Here is a 27635-nt window from a genome sequence, read left to right as displayed (position 1 = left end):
ACCAGGAACTCTGTTGCTAAGAGATATGGTCATATGATGTGATGTCATATGATTACCTTGACTTATGATGACAGTTTCTGCCGTCCCAGTTGCCCATTGACTTTGCTTATTGGAAGTCACCAGTAAGGGTTGCAAATTGTGATCCTGTGACCTCAGGATGCTACCACATCTTAATTGTGAACCAATCACAATCACAACTATGGAGATGCTGCGGTGGCTGCAGCTGGGAGGTCTCATCATAAGTCCCCCTTGTTCATCACCATCCTAATTTTAAATAGCAGATGAACCAGTGGAATTTGAGTGAGGACTACCTGTATATCAAGGGAAAGTAACCTACATATTGTGCAATCTAAAACTATCAGCCCCGCTAACATTGTCCCGTGTCTGTAATCGGGCATTTCCCAGAAGCCCAGCCTAACAAACATGAGCTGCACTGAATTATCTTCTTCTTTTGCTTAGGGTGGCTAAATATTCCCCCCCCCCAAAAAAAAAAAACCCACTTTAGATTTCAGTAGTGACCCTGCACGTTGAACATTTTCCTATGGGTGGAAAAAGAATACATTCAGGAAAGTGGCTATGTTGCTCCTTTCTCGTTCTGCATGCAGATGGTTTTCAGGGTGGCAATCATAAAAAAAACAGCTCTTTCCTTCAGCCTGCCCAGAAGCTGAGGACCTTTGCTTATAGCTGCCATGACTGATGAATGATAGTCACTGGCTCTCTGCAAGAAGCTAAAAATGTCAGCTAATATTTCTATGTACAGGGGAACAGAAAACTTTTTTTTCAGAGTAAAGGGTTTTGAGTGGAGTGAAAGAAATAAAACAGTAACCCACACAATCTTGAAAAACACCATTTTAATTTGGCAATACCTTTTATTAACACCAGCCCAAACAGTGTTAGCTGTTGCTATTACTCAGTTGTAACTATTATTCGGGAAGGATGAAATGTTTGCTCCCTACATCCCCAGGAGTTATGCAGAAATAAGAAAGATTCCTATCAGAAAGCATTTGCTGCACAAAATTAGCAGATCATTACAGTGGAAATGTGAATTTCAATGTAAAATTTACATTGACCCTTCAGGTTCAGATTGAAATGCAGTGAAAGCCCTGTGGGTATGAAAGACACGTATTCAACTTTACATAAATACAAACAATAAACATGAGTGATGGATGTATTATGAAAAATACTGCTATTCCTTTGCATTCAAACACCTTCTATTGACTTTGAAAAGAGAAGCTAGCCCCTCATTGCCTAACCAAAAGTGAAAGGAGAATCTTCTCATAAATGCTTATCTTTGACATGGTTCTGCCTCCTCCCAAGCTCAAAATGAAACAATTGATATCTTTCTGTCCTCTTTGGCCTTGTAAATGGTGCCGAAGTAGTGTGGGATAATATTGGTGGTGACCATGAACGATTCTCGCTAGTTGAACGGCATCTGGCTTCAGGCATCATCTTTGGGTTATTGGCCTAATCCTAATCCAGTTTAAGAGAAAAGCAAAGTATAAATCAGTGAAGCCAATGTCGACTTCTTCCTGATGTTTAGAATGCAAAAATGCACTTTAATCACCAGTGGTTTCTCCTCTGTACTTTAATCTCTTTCTTGCTTTTGTCAATTTTCTACTAACTCCTGCTGATCTTCTGCACCAATGCAAATCCAACATTCTGTTTTAAGTTGACAATAAAGTCAACCAGTCTCGTTCCTTAAATCAGTAGCGCCGTGGGATTTGCAGCCCTGGCTGGTCAAACTTTTCACTGCGACACACAAGCAGTCACCAGTAGAATACTTAATAAGTATCCAGATTTGGCCTTAGTATGTTGCTTATCATTCCTTGTCCCACTGCTTCAGGCCTTTGAGAGCTGCTTGATGCTAGCTGAAGCCCGGGCCCGCTATGAGGAATTTTGCATCCCAATTTGTGTCTTGCCTGCCACTATCAGCAATAATGTCCCAGGCACTGACTTAAGTATTGGTGCTGACACTTCCTTGAATGCTATTGTTGAGGTAAGAGAGCAAATATTTTCGCACAGATGCAGGAGAACAAGCCTGAATGCTTATACAGAGGGCATGCATTCAGAAGCATTTTATGCTTCATGGTATGGAGGTAAAATCCTAAGATTCCCCCAGGTTGGCTTTTCCATGCAAATTAGCCTGCAGAATCCATTGCTGATGTGCTACATGCATAGGTAGAGCTTAGAATAATATTTCTCAAACTTGGCAGCTTTAAGACGTGCAGACTTCAATCCTGGAAGATGTTTTAAAATCTATAGATTTCAACTTCCAGAACATGTTTTAAGATACGGACTTAAGTTGCCAGAAAATGTATTAGGTGTTGAGTTGCTGGCTAGGAAATTCTGGGAATTAAAGTCCACACATCTTAACATTGCCCAGTTTGAGAAAGAATAGTGCAGAAGATGTATGAAACCTGAAGCAGACAAAATGTGCAATCCTGCTGGAACCATATAATTTTAGTTCTCCATTGTCAGGCAGATGCTTAAAAATATGGCTTTGGAATGAAAAATGCCAGATGAAGCATATTCACAGAAGGTCCCTCCCTGATCTGTTGGAGCTCCATTTGCTTCTACAAGGGCAAGAATTCCCACCAGTTCCTTATTTAGTATTAGACTTTCAGAATGGACAGATTGGACAACCATTTGTCTGGAATAGTATAGGGTCTCCTACTTGATCAGTGGGTTAGATTAGAACAGGGCTTTTCAACCTTTTCACCCATTGTACCACTTTTAGGATATGGCAACATCCGAGTACAACCAGTTGCCTAGCAAGTTGTCAAAAACTTGATGACCAAAAAAAAGGAAAAAAGTGATGAAGTACAGGTAGTCCTCGACTTACAAGAGTTCGCTTAGTGACTGTTTGAAGTTACAATGGCACTGAAAAAAGTGCCCCCCAAGCCACAGCCGAGCAACACACCTGCCTGCCCAGCGGCGTTCCTCTTCCTGCCCGAGGTTTTCATTGTTGTGAGCATTTCTGTTGAGGATTGGCAGCAGGGGTGGTTGTTTGGTTTTTATTCCCCCCATCTGCTGGGTGGTTGCAGCAGGTTTTGGTCACTTCACATGACCCTGGGACACTGTGACTATCATAAATATGAATCAGTTGCCAAGCATCTGAATGTAAATCACAAGACCCTGGAGATGCTGCAATGTTCCAGGTGATCAGCGCTTCTTCTGGGCTCAGAAGTGCCAGGATCAGCGCCGAGCTCCAGCTGGAGCCTAGCGCTGATCCTGGTGCTTCTACTGAGCCCTGACAGCCCTGCAGCTCCAGCCATCTCTCGCTCAGGCTTGTGCAGTGCTGCTACCAGTTCAGCTCATTCCCCTCCCCCGCTACCACTTTTCTAGGATGGTCGCGTCCCACCTGCCAGGTGGCAATGTACCACAGGTGGTACCCGTACCACTGGTTGGAAAGATCTGGACTAGAAGACCTCCAAGCTCCCTTCCAATTCTGTTATTTTATTATTCAGGTTATGAAGAACAAGTGTAAACTAGACAAGTGGTTGACATAGATCTAATTGAATTGAATCTGTAGCTTGATAGATGCTAAGCTGGATTCTAGATACTTCAACTAGGTGCCTAGCTGACTTCCTTGGGCAGCTTTTTCTCCCAGCATACTGTAGAACAAGGGAAGGAAACAGACCTTCATGGCTGAACTATACTCAGTTGGAGTTTAGCTTCACAGTGCCTATTTAATGATTTCAAAACTTCCCAGGATGATCAGACATTCTCTTCCAGACTAACTTCTGAAGATTTAGATCTTGACCCCAGAGTGCAGCAATTTCCAAGGATGAAATGCAGGTCTCCCACATTGGGCTATTAAAGACCTTAGTCCAGAAGCATCGTCCAGAAGCTCTCAACATATTTTTGTTTTGTTTGTTTGGGATGCCTTTTACAGGTTGGGATTGAGTCAGCATTGCTGCAGTTTCATCCCTTTTGAATATTTCAGTGGCTTGTTTATGTTTTACAGAGTGTGATTAATCACCCTGTGTTAAGAGGACAAGATTTTTTTTCCTAGCTGTCTTAAAAAGACAGATCAGAATGTGGTCATTTAGTTGTTTTTTCTAAAAAAAAAAAAGGAAAAAAAGCCCATTTTGTGCCAAGAATTTCATAACTAACATTATGGTTTAAAAAATGTAGTTGGAGTCTAAAAGGCCAGGAAGCGAAAGTTAAGCACTTTTAAAATAATGTTTGCTTTTTATGCTTTTATAACATGTCCACAAGTGGAATTCCATTTGGCCTAGATGACACTTTCAAAGACAACAAGCATGTTTTTGTGTTGGTCGCTAACAGATTTTTCTTTGATAGACCTGTGACCGAATCAAGCTATCGGCAAGTGGGACAAAACGACGCGTGTTCATCATTGAGACCATGGGAGGCTACTGTGGCTACTTGGCTAACATGGGGGCTTTGGCTGCAGGTGCAGATGCTGCATATATTTTTGAAGAAAAATTTGACATTCGGGAGCTACAGGTGGGCAATTCCTCCATCATTGTCTTATTCCACATTGATGGGCTGATTCATACTTTCACGTACTACTCCATAGTGTTTTATTACTTGGATGTGGATGGTTACATTAATCCACAAGATCTACCTCTTTGGTTACATTCGAGCTGACTTTCATCTACAAGTCATCAGTTGATAGGATACCCACCCATCAAGGGTTAAGGGTTGTGTGTATGATAAGTGTTATGTGATAACTACTGAGAGGTCCTTTGGGAACCTTCTGTTCAGATGATCTTTATGAATGGTATATGAATTCTCATTGGTCCAGAATTTGGTTGTGAGTTTACATAGGTAGTTCTCAACTTAACAACTATTCATTCACTGACCACTCAAAGTGAGTTATGGCCGCTTGGGAGGGGCGGCGAAAGCCCTAATAAGCAGGCATATACATAGAATGAAGGCTATTGCTAAGCACATTAATTTGTGCTTTAAATTGTAAGCTGCCCTGAGTCTTCGGAGAAGGGTGGGATATAAATGGGATATAAAGGGGATTGCTGCATCCACGTGGTCACATGATCAAAATTCAGACGCTTGGCAACTGGCTTATATTTATGACAGTTGCAGTAGTCCTGGGGTCATGTGATTGCCTTTTGAGACCTTCTGGCAAGCAAAATTAATGGGAAAGCCGGATTCACTTACAAGCAGTGGTGGGATTCAGCCGGTTCGCACCACTTCGGCAGAACCAGTAGCTAATTTTTTGTTGCCCAGGCCCAGAATGGACTTCCGGAAGCGGCATCCACACAGAGAACTGATGGTTCACATCTTTGAATCCCGCCATTGCTTAACAGCCATGTTACTAACTTAATAGCTGTAGTGATTCACTTAACAACTGTGTTAAGAAAATTTGTAAAATGGGGCAAAACATCTGTCTCTCAGAAGCAGAAATTTTGGGCTCAGTTGTGGCTGTTAAGGGGATGACTGCCTGTACTTCACTGGGACTAGTGAGGATAAGTACGCCAATATTTTATTATTTTGGCTGGTTTTAAATGTTTGTGATAGTATGTTGAGAAAAACCTTGGGAGGCAGGACAACAAGACACAGTTGAGACAATGGTCAGATTAAAGACCGCTTAATCTGCAGCTGGTGGGTGTAGCAAGAGGCTCAGATGAGACCTTTCCAAGTTTCTCGAGTTGTAAATGAGGCCAGGAGAGAAATGGACTTTCAGATTTGCAAGATTCTTCTCTTCCACACATTTATGCAACACACCTAAGTTTCTCCAAATCCCTTGCCGGTATGAGTGTCTGATAAGGAGAGCAGTGATAGCCGGTTTATTTAGCTGCCTTGTCTATGCCTGCAGGCTTTTCAGCGTGTATTATTTGTGAGGTTCCATAACTATAACAAATACATGAATAGAAAAGACGCAATAACAACAAGTCCCTGCAGTACTTGGCATATGTTAGTGGTGGCTTACTTGTAGCTCCTAGAGATCGTGGTTGTAAGAGTTTATGGAGCAGCAGAATTGGTCAAAAGTCAGACTATCCCTGTAGTCTCCACTACTACCACCACCACATCCTCCTCCTCCTGTTCCTCCAGAATTTCCTACAATATGTATGGCTGTTAAATGAAAAAGAGCTCAAAGTGCTTAGCTTACTGCTAAGCTTGTAAGCCGCCCTGAGTCTTCGGAGAAGACGCTTGGGCCCCCACCTGCCTCCTTTGCTCACAGCTCGGTCGATGCCCTAGTGGAAGCCTGGGAAAGGGCAGCCACAGAGGCACTCGACCAAGTTGTACCCATGCGGCCCTTGACCCAACGCAGATCCCAACGGGCCCCATGGTTCTCCATGGAGCTCCGCGAGATGAAGCGTCGGAGACGGGGCCTAGAGAGCTGTTGGAGATCCAGCCGATCCGAATCCGACCGGTTACGACTAAGGTCGTTTACGAGAACTTATCTCGCGACGTTGAGGGTGGCAAGGTCTAACCACTTTGCCACCCTCATCGCGTCCGCAGATAATCGCCCGGCCGCCCTGTTTAGGGTAACTCACTCTCTCCTTAATCAGGAGGTGAGGGAGGAACCCTTGCAGGGTCGAGCCGAGGAGTTTAGTCGATTTCTGTCAGACAAAATCGCTCAGATCCGGACCGGTTTGGACTACAACTGGGCAGAGTCTGACGATGAGGATACGGGCAGCCTTGTCGATTTAATCTGGGAAGAGTTCGACCCTGTGACTCCTGAAGAAGTGGACAAGATCATGGGGAAGCTGAGCTCCACCATGTGTTTGTTGGACCCGTGCCCCTCCTGGCTGACTTATGCGGCCCGGGATGGGACACGAGGCTGGCTCCAGGCAGTGATTACGGCCTCTTTGAGTCAGGGTAGTTTTCCCGCCGCCTTGAAGGAGGCGGTGGTGAGACCCCTCCTCAAGAAGCTTGCCTTGGACCCAGCAATTTTAAACAACTATCGTCCGGTCTCCAACCTTCGCTTCCTGGCGAAGGTTGTTGAGAGCGTGGTGGCGCAGCAGCTCCCTTTGTTCTTGGATGAAGCTGATTATCTTGACCCGTACCAATCGGGTTTCAGGCCCGGGTACAGCACGGAGACGGCATTGGTCGCGCTGGTGAATGATCTCTGGCGGGCTCGGGACAGAGGTTGCTCCTCTGTCCTAGTCCTTTTAGACCTCTCAGCGGCTTTTGATACCATCGACCATGGTATCCTGCTGCGACGTCTCAGGGGGTTAGGAGTGGGAGGCACAGTTTTCCAGTGGTTCTCCTCTTACCTTCTGGGACGTTTGCAGTCGGTGTTGGCAGGGGGGCAGAGATCGACCCTGAGACCTCTCATTTGTGGAGTTCCTCAGGGATCGGTTCTCTCGCCTCTCCTGTTCAACATCTATATGAAGCCGCTGGGTGAGATCATTCGTGGTTTCAGAGTTGGGTATCATCAATATGCTGATGATACCCAGCTTTTTATTTCAACCCCAAACCACCCCAGTGATGCCCTCGACGTGATGTCCCACTGTCTGGAGGCGGTCCGGGTCTGGATGGGGAGGAACAGGCTTCGACTCAACCCTGACAAGACTGAGTGGCTGTTCGTGCTGGCATCCCGGGAAATTCCGATTATTCCATCTCTGGCTATGGGGGGGTGAGCTATTACCCCCCGTAGATAGGGCTTGCAACTTGGGGGTCCTTCTAGATTCACAGCTCTCTTTGGAAGAGCATATTGGAGCTGTGACTAGGGGGGCCTTTGCCCAGGTTCGCCTGGTGCGCCAGTTGCGGCCCTATCTAGATCGGGATGCCTTGCGTACAGTCACTCATGCGCTCGCGACTTCTCGTCTAGACTACTGTAATGCTCTCTACATGGGGCTGCCCTTGAGGTCCACCCGGAGACTTCAACTGGTGCAGAATGCAGCTGCGCGAGTTGTCTTGGGGGTTTCCCGATACTCCCATGTTACACCTTTGCTCCGCGAGCTGCATTGGCTACCGGTTGCTCTCCGGGTGAGGTTCAAGGTGTTAGTGATGACTTACAAAGCCCTTCATGGCATGGGTCCGGATTACCTACGGCAACACCTGCGGCCGGCGTCAACTTCCCTCCGTCCAGTGCGCTCCCACAGAGAGGGCCTCCTCAGGGTGCCTCCGATCAAAGAATGCCGATTGGTGGCCCCCAGGGGGAGAGCGTTCTCTGTGGGCGCGCCAGACCTATGGAACCGCTTACCGGTCGAGCTCCGGATGGCCCCCGACCTTCGCTCCTTCCGGCGCGATCTCAAAACCTTCTTTTTTGAACAAGCTGGCCTGGTCTGACGGGATGGGGTTGGGTTTTTTATAATTAGTTTTAATTTTTAATATGTATTAATTACTACGGGCATAGTTATTTAATCACTTTTTAATTTTTGTATCCTGTTTTTTATTATGTATTGCCCTGTTCACCGCCCTGAGTCCTTCGGGAGAAGGGCGGTATACAAATTAAATTATTAAATTAAATTAAATATAAATGGAATTAAAATAAAATAAAATAAATAAAATAAAGTAATGTACCAAAATTGATAGTTCATAAGAACAGTCTACAGTCAACATTCCTTAGATCTCTAGCTGATCCAGGAACCTAAAATTGAAGTTTCTCATTTACTCCTTCAATATTGTTTGGAGAGCCTATAAAACTTTGGAGAGATTTAATGTACAGCCAGTTAAAGATTAAAAAAAATTGAACAGGAAGATTATTCCTTCTTGTGAAGAGGATGATTATTGCTTCTTTGTGTTCAAAAGAAAGACATGATACTTTTCTCAGTTTGCAAAATAAAAATAAAAATGGTGTTTATTTTGTAGGCCAATGTGGAACATCTAACTGAAAAGATGAAAACCAACATCCAGAGAGGTTTGGTACTCAGGTAAGTGAACATTCATAGGTATAACTTTCAGATCCTGTGAATGTGGTACCTGGCATGTTGCAGGAAAAGGAGGGAAAGAAGCAAATACTTTTCCAATATGAAGGAATAGATTGTCTTCTAAAAACATCCAAAAAGTGCAGGCATAGCCTTTGGCATTTCATAATAAAGGATGTGGGGCACAGGAGCATCATATGAGATTTTAGGATTTCCATAAGTCAATCAATCTATTTATTATTATTACTACAGCCACAAGTCTAAAGCTAAGCATTTCCAAAAATTACTACCAAAATATAATTTTCAGGGAGACAGAAGGAAAAAAAAAGATTGTCTTTTATAATTAATAAATGGGATGGATGTTCTCATAATCCAATCCAGTTCTTTGATTCAGTTCAAAATATTTGAATTGCTTCAATTCAAAATAGAATGTTCTTGTTCAGGACAATCTGAGCGTATTAGTTTGAACCCTCGGATTTTGGAGAGAAAAAAAAGTACCTGCTCAAAAGCAATATAATTGCAATTTGTTCCACAGGTTTAACTGAACCACCCTCAGGATAACATTTCAGGTTGATTTTTTTTTTTTTGCACAATCCCAGTATTTAATTTCAGTTTAATAGAATTGTCAATGCAACTACAGGTAGTCCTCGACTTACAGCCATTCATTTAGTGACCATTGAAGTTATAATGGCATGGGAAAAAGTGACTTTTGACCATTTTCACATTTATGACCATTGCAGTGTTCCCATGGTCACGTGATCTAAATTTGAATGCTTGGCAATGGCATGTATTTATGATAGTTGCACTGTCCTAGGTCATGGCATCACTTTTTGACAAGCAAAGTCAACGAGGAAGCCAAGATTCATTTAACAACCACATTACTAACTTATCAACTGCAGTAATTCACTTAACAACTGTGGTGATAGGTTGTAAAATGGGGCAAAACTCATTAAACAGCTGTCTTGTTTGGCAATGGAAAGTTTGGGTTCAACTGTGGTTATAAGTCGAAAATTACCTGTATGTGAGTTTAGTTTCTGTCTTGGCTCAACCCATTATTTTTAAAGTGCAATACATCAAAAACAAAGTCCATCTTTTGCACAATCATGATCTAGAATTAGTTAGGTCTACATAAATGATGCTTCAACGTTTCCTGGCTGGCAAAGGAGACAATATCTGGATGGATCATTTGGTAATTCCACTTCAGGTAGGCAGAACTTACTCTGAATACAAATCCCATTCCTTAGCATCAGAACCCTGAAGCCGAAGTACTGACATGTATAACAGGTGGAGGTGAAATCTGTCTCTTTTTTTTCTTGACTCCCTTTATTTCAGAACAGTTTTTCTCAACCTTAGCTTTAAGGTATGTGGACTTCAGCCCCCAGAATTTAAGATGTGTGTATTTCAACTCCCAGAAAATGTGGACTTTAAGATGTGTTTGAATTCTGGGAGTTGAAGACCACTCATTGTAAGGCGGCTAAAGTTGAGAAACACTATTTTAGATGTAATTCTGGATATTTCCTGAACTGGTTCAATGGTATGTGGTACACAGTGTAAAAAAACAAGTCGGTAGGGTGGGCAGGTTGATCTCTTTCAATCACAAGGGTTGAACCCTGTGATCCTTTGGCAATAGCTCAGATTGGTCAGGCGCTGATGCTAGGTTGGGTGTTTTTGCTTTGACTCATGCTCATTTTGTGGCCAATCTTTTTATACGCAAAGAGATAAACTTATCTCTTGAAGAGAAGTAGGTGCAGAAGATGAAAATGTTTTCATCAAAGGTGAAGAATGTGCCTGAATCAATTATATACAGTATCTGAAGAGTGATTACCTTGTAAATTGACATTTGCTGTGTTTTTTGCTCTTTAAAGCTAGGCAGGTCTCTATCAGGACATTGTTTGAATGGAAAATGGTAATGGCATGTAAGAGATGAAGCAAATATTGTTTCCTAAAGGATTGTCAAATAAGAGAGGGCATAACCCTCAGCTGCATAATGGATGGAAAGAGAGACTCAGAGAGAACCCTTCCAAACTGCTGGGACTGGGTGTGGGGGAATTATAATTTCGGACTTGCAACATTGATGTCAGCCTTCACAGGTAGACTAGTCAGGTAATAAGACCAGGTGAGCTAATTGTACTTCATAATAAGGCTGACAGCTTTGTTACCTTAACTGATTTTTGCAAGTTTGAAAATGCAAACCTCCCACCATCTGCTTTACAACTTGAGGGAAGATCCTTTCTCTTTCTCTGCCCATTTTGCAGACCTCTTATCTGACCGTCCTGTCTCTCAAGCTCTTTCTCGCATACCATTACAGAAACCTAATCAGAAATCCCTTTTCACCTTCCCAAGTACTTGTACAGAAATACAGCAGTATAGAAAAATTGTATCAAATAAATAAGCCATGCTTTTTGGGGATCACACAGGAATGAAAATAGTAGCGAGAACTACACAACTGACTTCATTTATCAGCTCTATTCGGAAGAAGGCAAAGGGGTCTTTGATTGTCGAAAGAATGTGCTGGGTCATATGCAGCAGGTGAGAATGGCTAAGTACTCCAGGTGGGGACAAGTGGGTTGGAATGCTTCTTTTAACCCAACAACAAAGCAGCACAAATGCCCCTAATAGGTTGGAACGATATACAAAAGCAGCTATCCATCACACTTGTGACAGTTGGGTTTCTATATCTCTAGCAGCAAGCAGTGTGTCCACTTCCACTCTGCAGAGTAAAAGGCTGTTAGTTGTTGCTGCTTAAGTTAGCATTAGAGAAGTTTAATCTCCTCCAGTAATTTCAGTCCTTTTTTGAGGAGCAGTTGTTAAGTAGGTGTAAAGATTTTGTCATTGAATAGAAGCCATTCTACAAAAGCTTTTGTGACTTTACTGAAGCCTAATTTAAGTCCCAGCTGACATAAACAACCCAAATGAATGTAGCTCCTGGGGTAAGAGACCAGATACAAATTTTTATTAAGAAAATAAATAAGAAGAAATGAAAATTAGCAGTGTATGCATGGTAAATATTCTATGACCCACAAAGCCACAATGATTATCTGATCATGATTTTTACTGAAGTAGCATGCTTCTGTAGGCTGTATGTGTTGATTGACTAATTTGATTATGTCCCTTCAGATCTAGCACAGGTAATCAGGATGGCTAACAAACTCTGGAAAAGACATTAAAAGTTAAAACACTACTAATGCCCCACTTTGAAAGAGCCATGATGGTGCAGTGGTTAGAATGCAGTATTACAGGCTAACTCTGCCCACAACCAGGAGTCTGATCTGATGAGCTCAAGGTTGATTCAGCTTTCCGTCCTTTCAAGGACTCAGCATATTGTTGGGGGCAATATGCTGACATTTTAAAATGCTTAGAGAGGACTGTAAAGCACTATGAAGCGGTGTATAAATCTTAAGTACTGTTGCTACTGATTCCTAGAGCTGTCAACAGCCAGTGCTGCTGGGAATTGTAGGAGTTGAACTTTTCAGGATCGCTGAGGGGAGGAGGAGGCAGGCACTAAATTGGAATGAAGAATAAAGAACGCAAATGCATCATCCTCTGGTGGAAAATAGGCATGCACTGGGCTATGCCTCATTCTGTGCCTAAATGTGAGATAATGAATCTTGTGCAAGTCTAAAATCGGAAAGAGTCTTGTAGCACCATATATTATCTCATTATATTTACCAACAAAAAGTTCTTAAACTATAATCCTGACTTACAGCCACTTGTTTAGTAATTGCTCAAACTTACAAAAATGATTTATAATCAGCCCTCACACTTCTCTTTCTCTCTGTGTGTTTATGTGGTGTGTGTGTAAATATGTTATCAATCATTTTTATATCTATCTATCTATCTATCATCTATCTATCTATCTATCTATCTATCTATCTATCTATCTATCTATCTATCTATCTATCTATCTATCTATCTATCATCTCTGACAAATTTATATCCTGCATATTTTGCAGTTATATAACCATTGCAACATCCCCATGGTCATGAGATAACTAGCATGTTTTTACAATAGTTACAGAGTCCTGGAGTCATACGAGGGCAATTTGGAAATAAACCTCTGTTTGGTTATCAATGACAGACACTCGCAGATACAGAACTTTTATTATACACATTAGAAAACTAAATTACATTATTTTTTGACATAATCGCCACTCAAATTGAAGCATTTGTCACAACATCTTTCAAGGTTTGAAATTTCTTAGTAACAGTCGCTCAGTGCCAAATCTGGGTTATGGGGTGGTGGTGATCAAAAACAACCCAACGGAACTGCTTCAGAAGTTCTTGGGTGCATCTAGCTGTGGGCGGGCGAGCATTATCATGAACCAAAACTACTCCAGAAGTCAATGCTTGTTATGGATGGCTCGTCTGAGTTTTCGTAACTTCTGAATTGATGATCGAACCAGGCTCCATGAACTTCACTAGCAGTGCTCCTTTGGCATCTTCACATTTGGCGGGATTTTCTATGGCACCACTTCCGGTGTGGTGTTGGTTCACAGTAATGCTCACCTGCACACCGCTAGACACACCCAAGAACTTTTGATGCAGTTCGGTTGGGATGTTTCTGATCACACCCCCCCCAATAGACTTGATTTGGCACCAAGCGACTGCTACTTAGGAATTTCAAACCTTGTAAGACGTTATGACAAGTGCCTCAATTTGAATGGTGATTATGTGGAAAAGTAATGTAATGTTGCAGTTTTCTAATGTGTATAATAAAAGTTCTCTATCTGTGAGTGTCTGTCATTCATAACCAAATGGAGGTTGATTTCCGAATTGCCCTTGTATAATCACCATCTACCGTGTTTCTCCGAAAGTAAGGCCTACCCTGAAAATAAGCCCGAGCTTGATTTTTGGGGGTGGGCCTAACATAAGCCCTACCCCCAAAGCAAATCTTAGTTTTGGGGTGAGGCACATACCTAAAAATCAAGCTAGGGCAGGGGTAGGGGGGCGGAGCTGCCCCACCCGCCCTGCACCTGCTTACCTTGCAGCCAAGCCTCTTCCTTGCTGGCCCAGCTCTTCTTTTGTGGCATCTTTTGCAGCCAGGTCTGCATTTCTCAGTCACGGGCCTTTCCAGAAGGCCATTGCAACTGAGAACTGAGTTGTAGATTCAATCCGTAGCTCAGTACTCTGCTGCAGAGGCCTTCTGGAAAGTCCTGACTGCAAAATGCAGATCGGAATACACCTGCAGAATGAAGCTGCTTCTTCTGCCCCAGAAGAAGTGGACCAGCTGGGTGGGACTCTTGGTGCCGGAGGTGAGTATAAAAGACAACCCCTCCCCGAAAATCAGACCTGGTGCCTCTTTTGGAGACAAATAAATAAATAAGCCCCAGTCTTATTTTGGGGGAAACACAGTATGATCTTCCCTACCCGCTTCTGACAAGCAATATTAATAGGAAAAATCAGATTTGCTTAATGACCACATGACTCATTTATCAACTGCAGTGATTTGTTTAGTAACCATAGCAAAAACTCACAAAATTGGTCATGTCTCACTTAACAACCGTCTTGCTCAGCTTTAACAACCTTACTTGTTTAGCAAAGGAAATTCTGGCTCCAATTTAGTCACTAGGTTCTCTTTATCAGATGCGATGGAGTAGCTATACCTAATGTAGGATTTAAATTGGGATCAGTCTATCCACTCTGTTGCATCGGATAAAGCGAGGCATATAAAATTAGTCTAAAAAGGTGCTGCCAGCTATTCTCGAGTTTGACAAGTATGAATGAATGTGGTTCTTTTTCTACAGTTGTACACGGTTTTAACTCATAAACACATCCTCCTCATTATTTTCCCTACACTGTCCTTCTAAAAAAAAAAATCCCGAAGGCGACTTCATTGTTAAATTGTGTTGATTTTCACAGGGTGGCGCTCCTTCTCCATTTGATAGAAACTTTGGGACAAAAATAGCGGCAAAAGCTGTGCTGTGGATCTCAAAGCAACTGAAAGAAAGCTACCGAAGAGGTGAGGAAATATTAGATGCATTTCATGGCAAGGAGTAGCGAACCAGCTGCAAATTGCCACTAGACCTGGGAAGCGGGGTGGGGTGGGGGGGAGACCATGGTTGGAAATTAAATTATTTTATAAAATTGTTTTATTATTAAATTTATATTTAAAATTTCCATTTCACCGATAAGAAAATGTCTGCAGGAAAACAACCAAGCTCAGACAGAGCACCAAAGACCATCTCTATTCAACCCTGAGCTACAAAAATATTCTTTTCTATTGTAATGTCATAGCATCTAGTTAGGAATGTCCATGAAAAAGGGTAAGATACTTTATTCCAAATCCAAAGCATTCTAGAAGTTCTGTTAGACCTTTTCAGGTTGGCTAAAATTTAGCAGAAACAAGAAAGCACAGGATATTATTCTGGGTTTGGATCAAAATAAAAATCAGCAAGAACCCAGAATGGGCAAGTATGTCATCACTCTTCTCTGCCATCTTCCTTTTATGGGGTTTGAGTTGACCCATCTGGCTCTGATCTGGCTTTGGTCTTCCCTTCGGTCATCTCTGCTGATGTCCCAGCACTGGGTCACTTGCCTCTGTCTTCCCATTCCTTTCTTCCCCTGCCTCTCCTCAGCATTGTTACAGAACACCATTCTCTCTATTCCATTTTATTTATCAACCAAACCTCTGGTTTGGGCACAGAACACCTGTTTTATGCATAGAACGTTTCTCACATTTCTAATATTTAGTATTCAACTCCAGTTCTATAGAGTCAGGAATTTTAATTATGCATATGTACCTATGACGCGGTGGCTCAGTGGGTTAGGACGCTGAGCTTGTCGATCAGAAGGTCGGCAGTTTGGCGGGTTGAATCCTGAGTGCCGCATAGCAGAGTGAGCGCCTGTTACTCGTCCCAGCTTCTGCCAACCTAGCAGTTCAAAAGCACGTAAAAAATGCAAGTAGAAAAATAGGGACCACTACGGTGGGAAGGTAACAGCGTTCCGTGCGCCTTTGGCGTCTAGTCATGCTGGCCACATGACCACAGAGACGTCCTCAGACAAGCGCTGGCTCTTCGGCTTCGAAACGGAGATGAGCACCGGCCCCTAGAATCGGAAATGACTAGCGCGCATGTGCGGAGGAACCTTTACCTTTACCTTTACCTATGAATGCAAACACATTCACTTGTGCACAGAATTGGGGTTTCTTTATAATGCTGTTGAAAATATTTGTGAGGGATAATTCAGTCTTCAGACTACATTATGAGTAGTTGCTTGCTCACATATACAAGGGCTAAAGGCTCAAAATATGCTTCTTTTAAGCAACCTCAAATGAGTTAAATTAAGTTTGAGTGGTATAGCATTCAGTTAGCTAACCTTTCATTATTTCAGGAAATTCAAGTCAAGAATCCTGGGCAGTGGGGAGGCAGTAATAAGAGGAGTATTAATTGTCTTCACCTTTGGCTGGATTGATCTTCACCTAAACAGGCTGCATTTTTAATATAGATGAACTCAAGGTTTATTTATTTATTTATTTATTTGTTTTTATAAACCGCCCTTCTCCCGAGGGACTCGGGGCGGTGTACAGAGTAGGTAGGTATACAGATTGAACAATAGTGAAAAACAATAGTAAAAGCAAACTGGGACCCCAATTAGAGCTATCAGGCCAGGCCGGACTGCTGGAACAGGTAAGTTTTTAAGTCGCGCCGGAAGGTGCGGAGGTCGGGGGCCATCCGGATTTCGGTTGGCAAGCAGTTCCAGAGGGCTGGCGCACCCACTGAGAATGCCCTCCCCCTGGGGGCCACCAGCCGACATTCCTTGAGCGGTGGCACCCTGAGGAGGCCCTCTCTGTGGGAGCGCACAGGACGGTGGGGTGCTGACATTGGCAGAAGGTGCTCCCGTAGGTAGTCCGGACCCATGCCATGTAGGGCTTTGTATGTCATTGTTAGCACCTTGAACTTCACACGGAAGGCAGCCGGAAGCCAGTGCAGCGCACGGAGGAGAGGTGTGATATGGGAGTATCGGGAGGCTCCCAAGAGTGTCCGTGCCGCTGCACTTTGCACCAGTTGAAGCTTCCGAGTGGATCTCAAGGGCAGCCCCATGTAGAGAGCGTTACAGTAGTCTAGGCGAGAGGTCACAAGGGCATGGGTGACTGTACGTAAGGCATCCAGGTCCAGATAAGGCCGTAGTTGGCGAACTAGTCGAACCCGGGAGAAGGCCCCCTTGGTCACAGCTCCTATGTGATCTTCCAGGGAGAGCTGCGAGTCTAGGAGGACACCCAGGTTGCGGGCCCTATCAACAGGGGGTAGTAACTTGTCCCCGATGTTAAGGGATGGGATGTTCTGAGTATCCTGGCTTGCCGGTACGTACAGCCATTCAGTCTTGTCCGGGTTCAGTTGAAGCCTGTTCCTCCCCATCCATTCCCGGACCGCTTTCAGGCAGCGGGACATCACGTCGAGGGCATCACTGATGTTGTTTGGAGTTGAGATGAAAAGCTGGGTGTCATCAGCATACTGATGGTACCCTACTCCAAAGCTGCGAATGATCTCACCCAGCGGTTTCATGTAGATGTTGAACAGGAGAGGCGAGAGGACCGACCCCTGAGGGACTCCGCAAGCGAGAGGCCTCGGGGTCGACCTCTGTCCCCCTGCCAGCACCGACTGCGAGCGACCCTGGAGAAAGGAGGAGAACCAACGCAGAACCGTGCCTCCCACTCCCAGTCCCCTGAGGCGTCGCAGCAAGATACCATGGTCGATGGTATCGAAAGCCGCCGAGAGGTCTAATAAGACTAGGACAGAGGAATGGCCCCTGTCCCGGGCTCTCAAGAGATCATTCATCAGAGTGACCAATGCCGTCTCCGTGCTGTAGCCCGGCCTGAAGCCCGATTGGTACGGGTCTAGATAAACCGCTTCATCCAGGATCTGAGGAAGTTGGTGTGCCACCACGCTCTCAACAACCTTCGCAAGGAAGCAAAGATTGGAGACTGGACGAAAGTTATTCAAAGAGGATGGGTCCAAGGTGGGCTTCTTGAGGAGAGGTCTCACCACCGCCTCCTTCAAGGCGGTGGGGAAGTGACCCTCAAGCAGAGATGACCGCCAGGAACCAGCCTCGTGTCCCCTCTCGAGCTGCATAAGCCAGCCAGGAAGGGCACGGGTCCAGTAAGCATGTGGAGGAGCTCAACCTCCTCATAATCCTGTCCACTTCCTTAGGAGTCACAGGATCAAATTCCTCCCAGATAACGTCGACAAGACTGTCCATGTCTTGTTCTTCCAGCTCAGCCCAGTTGGAGTCCAGGCCGGTTCGAATCCGAGCAATTTTATCCAGCAGATATTGACCGAATTCCTCGGCTCGACCCTGCAAGGGTTCCTCCCTCACCTCTTGGTTCAGTAGGGAGCGAGTCACCCTGAACAAGGCAGCCGGGCGATTATCTGCGGACGCGATGAGGGTGGAAAAGTAGTTGGATTTTGCCACCCTTATCGCAGCGAGATAAGACCTGGTGAGGATTCTTAATTGCAATCGGTCGGATTCGGATCGACTGGATCTCCAACGGCTCTCTAGGCCCCGTCTCCGACGCTTCATCTCCCGGAGCTCCGCGGTGAACCATGGGGCTCGCTGGGATCTGCGCCGGGTCAGAGGCCGCAAGGGTACAACTCGGTCCAGAGCCTCCGTGGCTGCCTTTTCCCAGGCTTCCACTAAGGCATCCGCCGAGCTGTGAGCAGGGAGTGCATGTGCGTCCCCAAGCGCTGCCTGGAACTTATCAGGGTCCATTAGGCGCCTAGGGCGGTACCATCTGGCTGGCACTGTGCACCCACGGTGGGGGGTGGCAAAGGGGAAGTCTAGCCACAGGAGGTGGTGATCGGTCCATGACAGGGGCGTAACAGTCGTGGCACCCCCACCGATATCATCACGCCACCGTCCAGACAAGAACACCAAGTCTGGGGTGTGGCCTCTCTCATGAGTCGGTCCAGAAATTATTTGCGACAGGTCCATGGCCGCCATGGAAGCCATGAACTCCCGAGCCAGTTCGGACGATCCTCCCAGGGACGGTAGGTTAAAGTCGCCCAAGACCATGAGTCTTGGGAATTCAACTACCAACCCTGAGAGGACATCGAGTAGCTCGGGCAGGGCCGCCGCTGCACGATTAGGTGGTAGGTACGCCAGCAGCAGGCCCAACTGCGCCCCCGGGCCGTATCTCAGTAGGAGAGACTCACACCCGACCATCTGAGGGACGGTGGTCTCTCGCGGGCTAAGGGATTCCCTGATGATAACTGCCACTCCCCCGCCCCTCCCATGGGTCCGAGGCTGGTGCAGCACCTGGAAACCTGGTTGTTGTTGTTGCTTGCAACAGTGTTGGGTTTTGTAGTTAATAGTCTGGATCAACCTTTGCAACCCAGTGCTAATCTCTCATGCCCACAACTGATATGATACGGTCAACAACTATGATGATTGGAGTGATGGAATTAGCTAGCCAGGAAATCTGGAAAACTGCTGTACCTGCACCAAAGATCCATTTCCTTACTGACTTCCTTAGTATAGCCCAGACATGTCAAACTCACGACATCACGTGATGTTGCACGACGTATCGGAGCTTTTTCTTCATTGCAAGCAATGGGGTGGGCGCGGTTTCCTGATGAAGTGTCCAGCCCGCGGGCCGGCAGTTTGACATCCTGGTATGGGATATTTTTTCAGCTGAGAGATTTTAAAATTAAAAAAGGAACTATATATTTAGTTGTGTAACTGAGGAGTGATAATCTGAAGACTTGCCTTCAAAAAATAGAAGTCTACCACAAAAAGCATTTTCATGTACACCAGAGGTCTTCTGAATTACTTCTGTCATTCTAGAGCAGTGTTTTTCAGGCTTCGCAACTTTAAGATATGTGGACTTCAACTTCCAGTATCATGCTTAACAAAATAACAGAGTTGGAAGGGACCTTGGAGGTCTTCTAGTCCAACCCACTGCTCAGACCAGGAAACCGTATTCCATTTCAGACAAATGGTTGTCCAATCTCTTCTCAAAAGCCTCCAGTGATGGAGCATCCACAGCTTCTGAAGGAAAGCTGTTCTACTAGCTCAGGAGTATCAAACTGATGGCCTGTGGGCTGGATGCGCCACGCACTGGCCACACTCACCCCAGCTCTGCAAAGGCAAAAAAACATTGTGATACATCATGATACATACAGTACATGATATGATTGAGTTTGACACCTGTGCACTAGCTGATTGTTCTGTCAGGAAATTTCTCCTTAGTTCTAGTTTGCTTCTCTCCTTGACTAGTTTCCATTCATTGCTTCTTGTCCTGCTTTCAGGTGCTTTGGAGAATAGCTTGACTCCCTCCTCTTTGTGGCAGCCCCCGATATATTGGAACACTGCTATCATGTCACCCCTAGTCCTTCTCTTCATTAAACTAGACGTATCCAATTCCAGCCACCGTTCTTTGTATGTTTTGGCTTCCAATCCCTTGATCATCTTTGTTGCTTTTCTCTGCATTTTTTTCTAGAGTCTCAAACATCTTTTATATATATATCTTTAATTTGCCAAGTTTTAAAAATATTAGTCTATAGAATGCCCTTTTATGTATTTGTAGTTTTTAATCCTATAAAATGTTATAGAATTCCATAAAAGTATGCATTTGTTTGTTAGATTTATGTCCTGCCTTCCATTCAGGAGCTCAAGGTGGCATACAAAGTGCCCCTTCCTTCCCCCACCCCCATAATCCTGAGTTAAGGTGAATTTAGAGTTGCCCATAACTGCCAATATCCATCAATGCATACCTATGCCAGCTGGTACAGAATGCAGCCGCGAGAGTTGTCTTGGGAGTTTCCCGGTACTCCCATGTTACACCTTTGCTCCGCGAGCTGCATTGGCTACCGGTTGTCTTCCGGGTGAGGTTCAAGGTTTTGGTAATGGTTTTCAAGGCCCTACATGGCATGGGTCCGGAGTACCTCGGGGATCACCTGCTGCCGGCGTCAACTTCCCTCTGCCCTGTGCGTTCCCACAGAGGGCCTCCTCAGGGTGCCACCGGTCAGAGAATGTCGGCTGGTGGCCCCCAGGGGGAGGGCCTTCTCTGTGGGCGCCCCGGCTTTATGGAATCAGCTGCCGGTTGAGCTCCGGATGGCACCTGACCTTCGCTCCTTCCGACGCGGTCTGAAGACCTACCTATTTGAGCAAGCCGGCCTGGCCTGATGGGGGATGTGCTGGGGTGTTTATTGGGGATTTTTATATTATTCTACTGTTTTTAGCTCGGGCTCTTATTTAATTCTTTTTTTTAATTTTTGTATTCTGTATTTTTTATGTGCTCTGTTCACCGCCCTGAGTCCTTCGGGAGAAGGGCGGTATACAAATATAATAAATGAAATTAAATGAAAAGGTTGACAGGTAAGCGGATGCTGCAGAGGGCTGCAGACAAGCCAACATAAACACCTCAAGATCCCAACCGCATGCATTTTGTGGCGGTGCCCACCCTGCATGCTTATTGGTTGATCTGGGTTCCTGTTCTGTGGTTTGCTGTTTGAGCCAGAACCTTAAAATTTGCTTATGTATATTAAAAAAACACCTATGCAACCATCCCTTATGCCTACATTCCATCATGTACAATGCTGGAGAACTCTGCTCCAGCTTTAAGAGTGGAATGAAAATTACTGTCCTTCCAAAGTCCTCAGATTTGTGATACCAAGATGCTCATTGCCCAGGATTCTCCTTCTCCCCAGGTTTTAGGTTCCTGAGTATGTGTTATAAATTACAGGCAACCACATTTATTTAGTCACAAATATTCTTTCTTGTTTCTCCCTGCTTCCAATGGCTTCGTGGAACACAGAAGAAGGTAACGTGCTGAAAAAGTTATGTTGTTGGTTGTTGTTTTGTTTTTTTAAAATACTAATGTTGAGCATTCATTCATTTTTTGGCTCATCCTAATTTCCAAGTTTTCATAATTCTCATTTAACACTCTTTGTTATACTACTTTAATAACTAACCTAGATTAAACACACAGAGAGGAATTCTCTTAACACTTTCCCCTTTCCTATGTAGTCTTTTCCAGTTAATATGTACTATTTTGTTATACTTCTTGTGATTAAAACTATTTTTCCCCCTCCATAGGAAGGGTGTTTGCCAATACTCCAGAAACTGTGTGCCTTCTAGGAATGCGTAAGAGAAATCTGGACTTCCAGCCAGTGATCAAGTTACAGGATGAAACAGACTTTGTGTAGGTCAAAGATCTCTGTATAATTGTAGAACAGCCAGCCGAGACCTGATGCCCCACCAGGATCTTTAATTCCCAGTTAGCAAGATTGAAGTCCTTTGTGTCTGCAGGTCAGAGTTAAGAAAGGTCATAGAGGTGGAAAAGACGACAAAATAGCATATATTCAACAGCATTATTCCTCAGTTGATTTCAAAGACTGCTGTACATACCATAAAGTAGTTCAGATTTCCGTATGAAGTACCCATGGCAGATCAGTTGAGATATATCTTGTGCAGATTTCCCCACAGTACAAATGGCTTCTAGATTGAGATGGGGATGTTTTTCAGCAACATCAACTTTATGTAAGCAAAGTGTGTTACTTTTTCTACCCGCCCAAGTTCTCCACGGTAACATTCTTGTTAATTCGTGCTTCTCTGAGGCTGCACTTTTCTCTTGCCAGTGCTGTTTGTGTGGAAGAGTTGAGAGTTGTCCTTCACTGAAGGATGTTAATTGCAACATCAGAAAGCACTGCAGAGATAGGTCCTGAAGTCATTCAGTTGTCACAATAATGTTTGCACTGCAGATGGTTGAACAGGCTTTTGAAATGATAATCCCTGGGGAAGCAGAAGGACAACAAAGTCAAGGAGATGGTCAGGAACATGTGTTTGAAGCCTCATCTCTTGTTTACATGCAAGTCTTCACTTGGGCTTCCTCAGAACTTTGGCCAGTGTCAGAACAACCAGTGATTTGGCTCAGCCTGATGGGTAAACCATGGAGCAGGACAGGCCTGGATTCATACATAGAGCGTGAAGAAGGGCTTACTCCGTCCATTCTGTAAATTACAGGTAGTTCTTGACTTAAAACCGTTTAGGGACCATTTGAAGTTACAACACTAGTGAAAAAAAAGCCACTTAATACCCATTTTCCACACTTAATGGCTGTTGCAGCATTCCCATGGTCACATGGTCAAAATTCAGACTGGCATGCATTTATGATGGTTGCACTGTCCCAGGGTTATCTGATCACCTTTTGTGACCTTCTAACAAGAAAAATCAGTGGGGAAACCAGATTCATTTAACAACTGTGTTACTAACTTAAGGGATTCATTTAATGACTTTGGCAAAAAGGTCACAAAATGGGGCAAGTCACTTAACAAGTATCTTGTTTAGGAATGGAAATTTTGGGCTCAGTTGTGATCTTAAGTTGAGGATTACCTGTAATTCACAGAATGGATGGAATAAGCCCTTCTTAATGGACGCGGTGGCTCAGTGGGTTAGGACACTGAGCTTGTCGATCAGAAGGTCGGCAGTTTGGCGGGTCGAATCCCGAGTGCCGCGTAGCAGAGTGAGTGCCTGTTACTCGTCCCAGCTTCTGCCAACCTAGCAGTTCGAAAGCAGGTAAAAACGCAAGTAGAAAAATAGGGACCACTCCGGTGGGAAGGTAACAGCGCTCCGTGCGCCTTTGGCGTCTAGTCATGCCGGCCACATGACCACGGAGACGTCCTCGGCGCTGGCTCTTCGGCTTTGAAACGGAGATGAGCACCGGCCCCTAGAGTCAGAAACGACTAGCACGCGTGTGCGGGGGAACCTTTACCTTTTTTAATGTTATGTGTGGGACTGTTATAAAGGTACAACAGCATGGAAAAGTGACTTACAATTGGGATTTACACTTAAAGAGTGTTACAGCATCCCCATGTGGTCGTGTGATCAAAATTTAGGCTCTTGGCAATGGATAGTATTTATCACAGTTGTAGCATCCTGGGCTCATGTGATCGTCACTTGTGACCTTGGCAGCCAGCATCCCACAAGCAGGGTCAATGATTCACTTAGCAACCATGGCAAAATAGATCATAAAATAGAGTGTAACTCAATTAACAACCGTCTTGCTTAGCAATAGAAATTCTGATCCCAATTGTGAATGGTAAATCAAGGAATACCTATATTTATTAAATAATTGTCGTATAATAAATGGGAATCAATGAACAATTTGAAACGTTATGAGCTGAAGATTTTGGGGACCCATGATTTACTGAAACCCCTTTACAGTAATAAACTAAGTCTCCTATATGATGGTCATTATAGGGTTTCCTGCCTGAGCAGGGGGGTTGGACTAGAAGACCTCCAAGGTCCCTTCTAGCTCTGCTGCTCTGTAAGCCATTTTCTACTTATCAAGAAACCATCTCACTAGCAAACATTCAGCTGAACATTGTCACATGTGCTGCTGTGTGAATGGATGGTTCTTATTAGTTTTAATTGGCTTTGTTTTGAGCCCATTTGGATTATTGCATATAAGATAAGCTCTCATGAAAATCAAATGAATAAATAAAATTTCTTGGTTTCAGCTTGGGTAGGGGCCTTAGCTGCTCATAGCTGTCCTAACAGAAACTTCTAATGACAATTTCTCTCCCCTTTTGGTTCACAGGCACCGAATTGCTAAGGAACAGTGGTGGCTAAAATTGCGTCCTCTGATGAAGATCCTGGCCAAATACAAGGCCAGCTATGATATTTCTGATTCAGGCCAGCTAGAACACGTGGTCAGACCAAACGCATCTGAAGCCTGAGTGCAACGCCAGGATGTCCCTAAGTGGAACTTTTTTCCCCTCCATTGTGCATCAACAGTGCTTTAGAATATGTGTTACAGCTTCTTTTTGTAACATGTAAGTTATTGTACCAGCACTTTACGTGGGAAACAAAAACTTCACAATGTTATCTGTTCGTTATTTTTAGGCTTCATCTACAGAATGGGACACTCCAGCGCCTAGCATAACAAAGAAAACCCAGTTACCAATGTGCTCCTTATGAATAATTGTCCAAAACCTGTTCTATGCACTCAGTGTGATGCCGTTTGTCTTTTGCACTTTTACCAGATAGTGTTTACACTCAGAAGCATAGTTTTGCGTAATAAATATTGAGAGACATACATGTGATCCAGCCATAATAAATACTGCATTATCATACGGTTTCGTGTCCTTTGTTCTCCTAAAGCTTTCACCTCACTTAACTTTTCCACCTTGTTCTTAAGCTGAACTGACTGTCCAACATCCAGGTCATTCAGAGCATTGTTGCTTGGAGGCTCTTATGTAGGTATTTAGTAAGGTCACTTTGGGATGAAGCTTGTGCGCAAGCCAAATTGTTCTTTCAAGACTTGCTTGTTGCCATCATTTTTCACCCCAAGGACTAAGGCAGCTCTAGCAAAAATGAATGACTAAAAGCAGTAAACAATTACTTACAGGCCTGCAGACTTTCACAAGTGCTTTGATGATACTCCCGAAGCATTGCTGCAGAATTGCTTCAGGAAGCAATACAAATAATCCTTGTTTAATGATGTTATTTGGAATTGGTAGCCTTGTTGCTAAGCACCACGGCTATAAACTGGCAGTGAAGGTGCCATGGAATGCTGGCTGCAAGCCAATTACCAAGCTCCTAAATCACTGTGATGGCTGCAATTACAAGAACCCACTGTAAATCCCAATGCTTCAATACTGTTGTAACTTTGAATAGCCACTAAATGAGGACTACCTATACATCCATTGCCTTTTCCTCCAAATTGGCAGTGTTTCTTTGTGTTGTGCTGCCTCCAATTTTAGAACCAAAAGATTTCTGCCAGATGGGCTAGTCTCTTTCTGATCTTTTCTGCTGGAGGCCTTGAGGTAAGCCTCAAGCTTCTCCCACAGCATAAACCGGTGTTTCTCAACTGTGCAGCCTTGAGATACATGGACTTCAATTCCCCAGATCCCAGTTCTGAAGCAACGGAGGAATTCTGGAAGTTGAAGTCCATTCACCTTAAGGTTGCCAAGGTTGAGAAGCACTGCTGCAAATTGTCACTATTTTCAGATATTTCTTTTACTGCAGTGAGATTCGCTTTGAAATTCAAGTGGCTCCCACATGAAGAATTTTTTTATCTGTCCAGGATTCATTCTTTGCACTATCTGCAAAGAAAGTAGAACACTTGAATTATAGAACAAGCAGTGTGGACACAATTAGAATGTTCAATGCTCCATCTTGTATACTGATGCTCACACAAAACACAAAACTGAAGCTGAACAACTTGCAACATGTTCACTGTGACACAGAAAATCCCATGCCTGAATCATCTCTTTCCTACAGTTAGAGCTACTTAAAATCCTTTATAACAGCCCCATAAGGCAAGGTATTCTTAAGATGAGGCACTGACTTGCCCAAGATTGAAATGCAAAACAGGAAAGTTAAAATCAATTATACACGGTTTTCAAAAATATTTTATTAACTGACCATGATCTAAAGAAAATAGATTGAAAACAATTCTACGATTTTATAAATAAATACTACAGCGTGGGTTTTTTTGGAGAGATCAAACTGAAATTAGAACCAGCTGTCATTCACAGCCAGGAATGGCTTGACTTGTACTTGTTTCATAACTGCTGGAGTTAAGACAAAAATTGGTGGGGCCAGTTGGTGGACTTATGACAGACTTCAAATCCACTTATTTTTTTCAAAATAAAGACACTACTGCAGTATCAGGCTCTTTGGGGATGACACGATGCAAGTAATAAGTCCTTTTTCACAAAATCTACTATGATAGTCGTGACATGAGTTGCACCTGTTGGATTTCCTTCTAAGGCAAGCCCTAGAAGGCTGCATTATCGTATAACCCAGGAAGGATCCTTGGCTGTTTCTGGATTCTCTGGTCCAAGAATAGCCAATCCCCTTGTGCTCTTCCCAGCAATGAGGAATCTGAAAGTAGAAAGGCATCTGTTATTCCAACTGGGAATTCCTGAAGACTAGTCTTCATCTGATCAGGGTGGAACAGAAATCATGGAGGGAGGAATTTCTTCTCCTTTGATAGGGAAACACTGAAAAGGGAGGCTATTCTTGAAATTCTGAACTGTCTAATAATTTATCCCAAATTATTAAATATATCTAGTCCTTAATAGGGTTCAAACAGTTCAAACTGTCAAGTTTAAATGATGCTCCTTTGGATGTATTGAAATGCAGATATAGAGTACAAATTAGCGGAAACAACATTGGTGGGATAGGGATATAGAATGAAATAGAATATTGGGGTTGGACTAGAAGACCTCCAAGGTCCCTTCCAACATCACCATCATCATTATTATTATTAGGAGTGCAGTAGAGTAGAATAGAAAACAGAACAGAACAAGGACAGAACAGAAAAGAATTCTTTATCGACCAATGTAATCGGATACAGAAGGAATTTGTCTCTGGTGCGTAAGTTCATATCATTCATATCTCCATCTGAACTGACCTCAGTATTTCTTCTCCATGTCCCTTGTTGTTGCTCCCTGATCAGGCTGTTTAGCACACTACTTGTATTTTTCATGCTTCCCAACCCTAGCCATTTTAAGATGTGTGGACTTCAACTCCCAGAACATCTCAGCCAGAGAGAGAGCAGGCATGCTAGCTGGAGTATTCTGGGAGTTGAATACATCTTAAGATGGCTAAGGTGGAGAAACGCTGCTTTATCGAGGCCTGAGGTCCTAGGTGTGACTAAGGAGAAGTGCAAAGTATTAGATGAAGATTAGGATAAACAATGGAAAGAGAAAGATAAGACCATGATATGAGCACACACTCAAATTCCAGTGCTCTAGTCTTAAAACAATGCTGAACAATTATCTACTGTCTTAGCATTTGCCAAGTAATGCTTAACACAGACTAATAAAACACTTAACAGATTGGCCTCGGCCTTCTGAAATTAATGATTAGAAGGTTTGATATGTGTGT

The 27635-nt window shown here is 43.9% G+C and overlaps 2 protein-coding genes and 1 long non-coding RNA gene across 9 annotated transcripts in view; 1 reads left to right on the top strand and 2 right to left on the bottom strand.

The window, feature by feature from the left end:
* Positions 1 to 24865, top strand: part of PFKP (phosphofructokinase, platelet) — an 87070-nt gene extending 62205 nt beyond the window's left edge. For 2 of the 6 annotated variants that reach the window (XM_081344454.1, XM_081344457.1), the window contains 7 exons: positions 1844 to 1996; positions 4306 to 4470; positions 8746 to 8807; positions 11219 to 11330; positions 14661 to 14760; positions 21834 to 21939; positions 24337 to 24865. In XM_081344454.1, the coding sequence (XP_081200580.1) occupies positions 1844 to 1996; positions 4306 to 4470; positions 8746 to 8807; positions 11219 to 11330; positions 14661 to 14760; positions 21834 to 21939; positions 24337 to 24475 (837 nt within the window). In that variant the 3' untranslated portion in view covers positions 24476 to 24865. The remainder of the gene's footprint in view (positions 1 to 1843; positions 1997 to 4305; positions 4471 to 8745; positions 8808 to 11218; positions 11331 to 14660; positions 14761 to 21833; positions 21940 to 24336) is intronic. The other 4 variants (XM_081344455.1, XM_081344453.1, XR_014028563.1 and 1 more) reach the window with 3 other exon arrangements.
* On the bottom strand, positions 11480 to 15620 carry LOC308677763. Its single transcript, XR_014028564.1, has 3 exons — positions 15542 to 15620; positions 14330 to 14404; positions 11480 to 11952 (listed from the first exon to the last, which is right to left on the bottom strand). It is a non-coding gene; the product is annotated as an uncharacterized lncRNA (long non-coding RNA).
* A 1270-nt stretch (positions 24866 to 26135) lies between the features above and the next one.
* Positions 26136 to 27635, bottom strand: part of PITRM1 (pitrilysin metallopeptidase 1) — a 41142-nt gene continuing 39642 nt past the window's right edge. For both annotated transcript variants that reach the window (XM_081343786.1, XM_081343787.1), the window contains one exon: positions 26136 to 26627. In XM_081343786.1, the coding sequence (XP_081199912.1) occupies positions 26534 to 26627 (94 nt within the window). In that variant the 3' untranslated portion in view covers positions 26136 to 26533. The remainder of the gene's footprint in view (positions 26628 to 27635) is intronic.

Source organism: Vipera berus (assembly GCF_964194415.1).
Source record: "Vipera berus genome assembly, chromosome: Z".
NCBI classification, from domain to species: Eukaryota; Metazoa; Chordata; class Lepidosauria; order Squamata; family Viperidae; genus Vipera; species Vipera berus.
The sequence above is the reverse complement of the archived record's forward strand: the minus strand, read 5'-3'. Positions and strand labels throughout refer to the sequence as shown.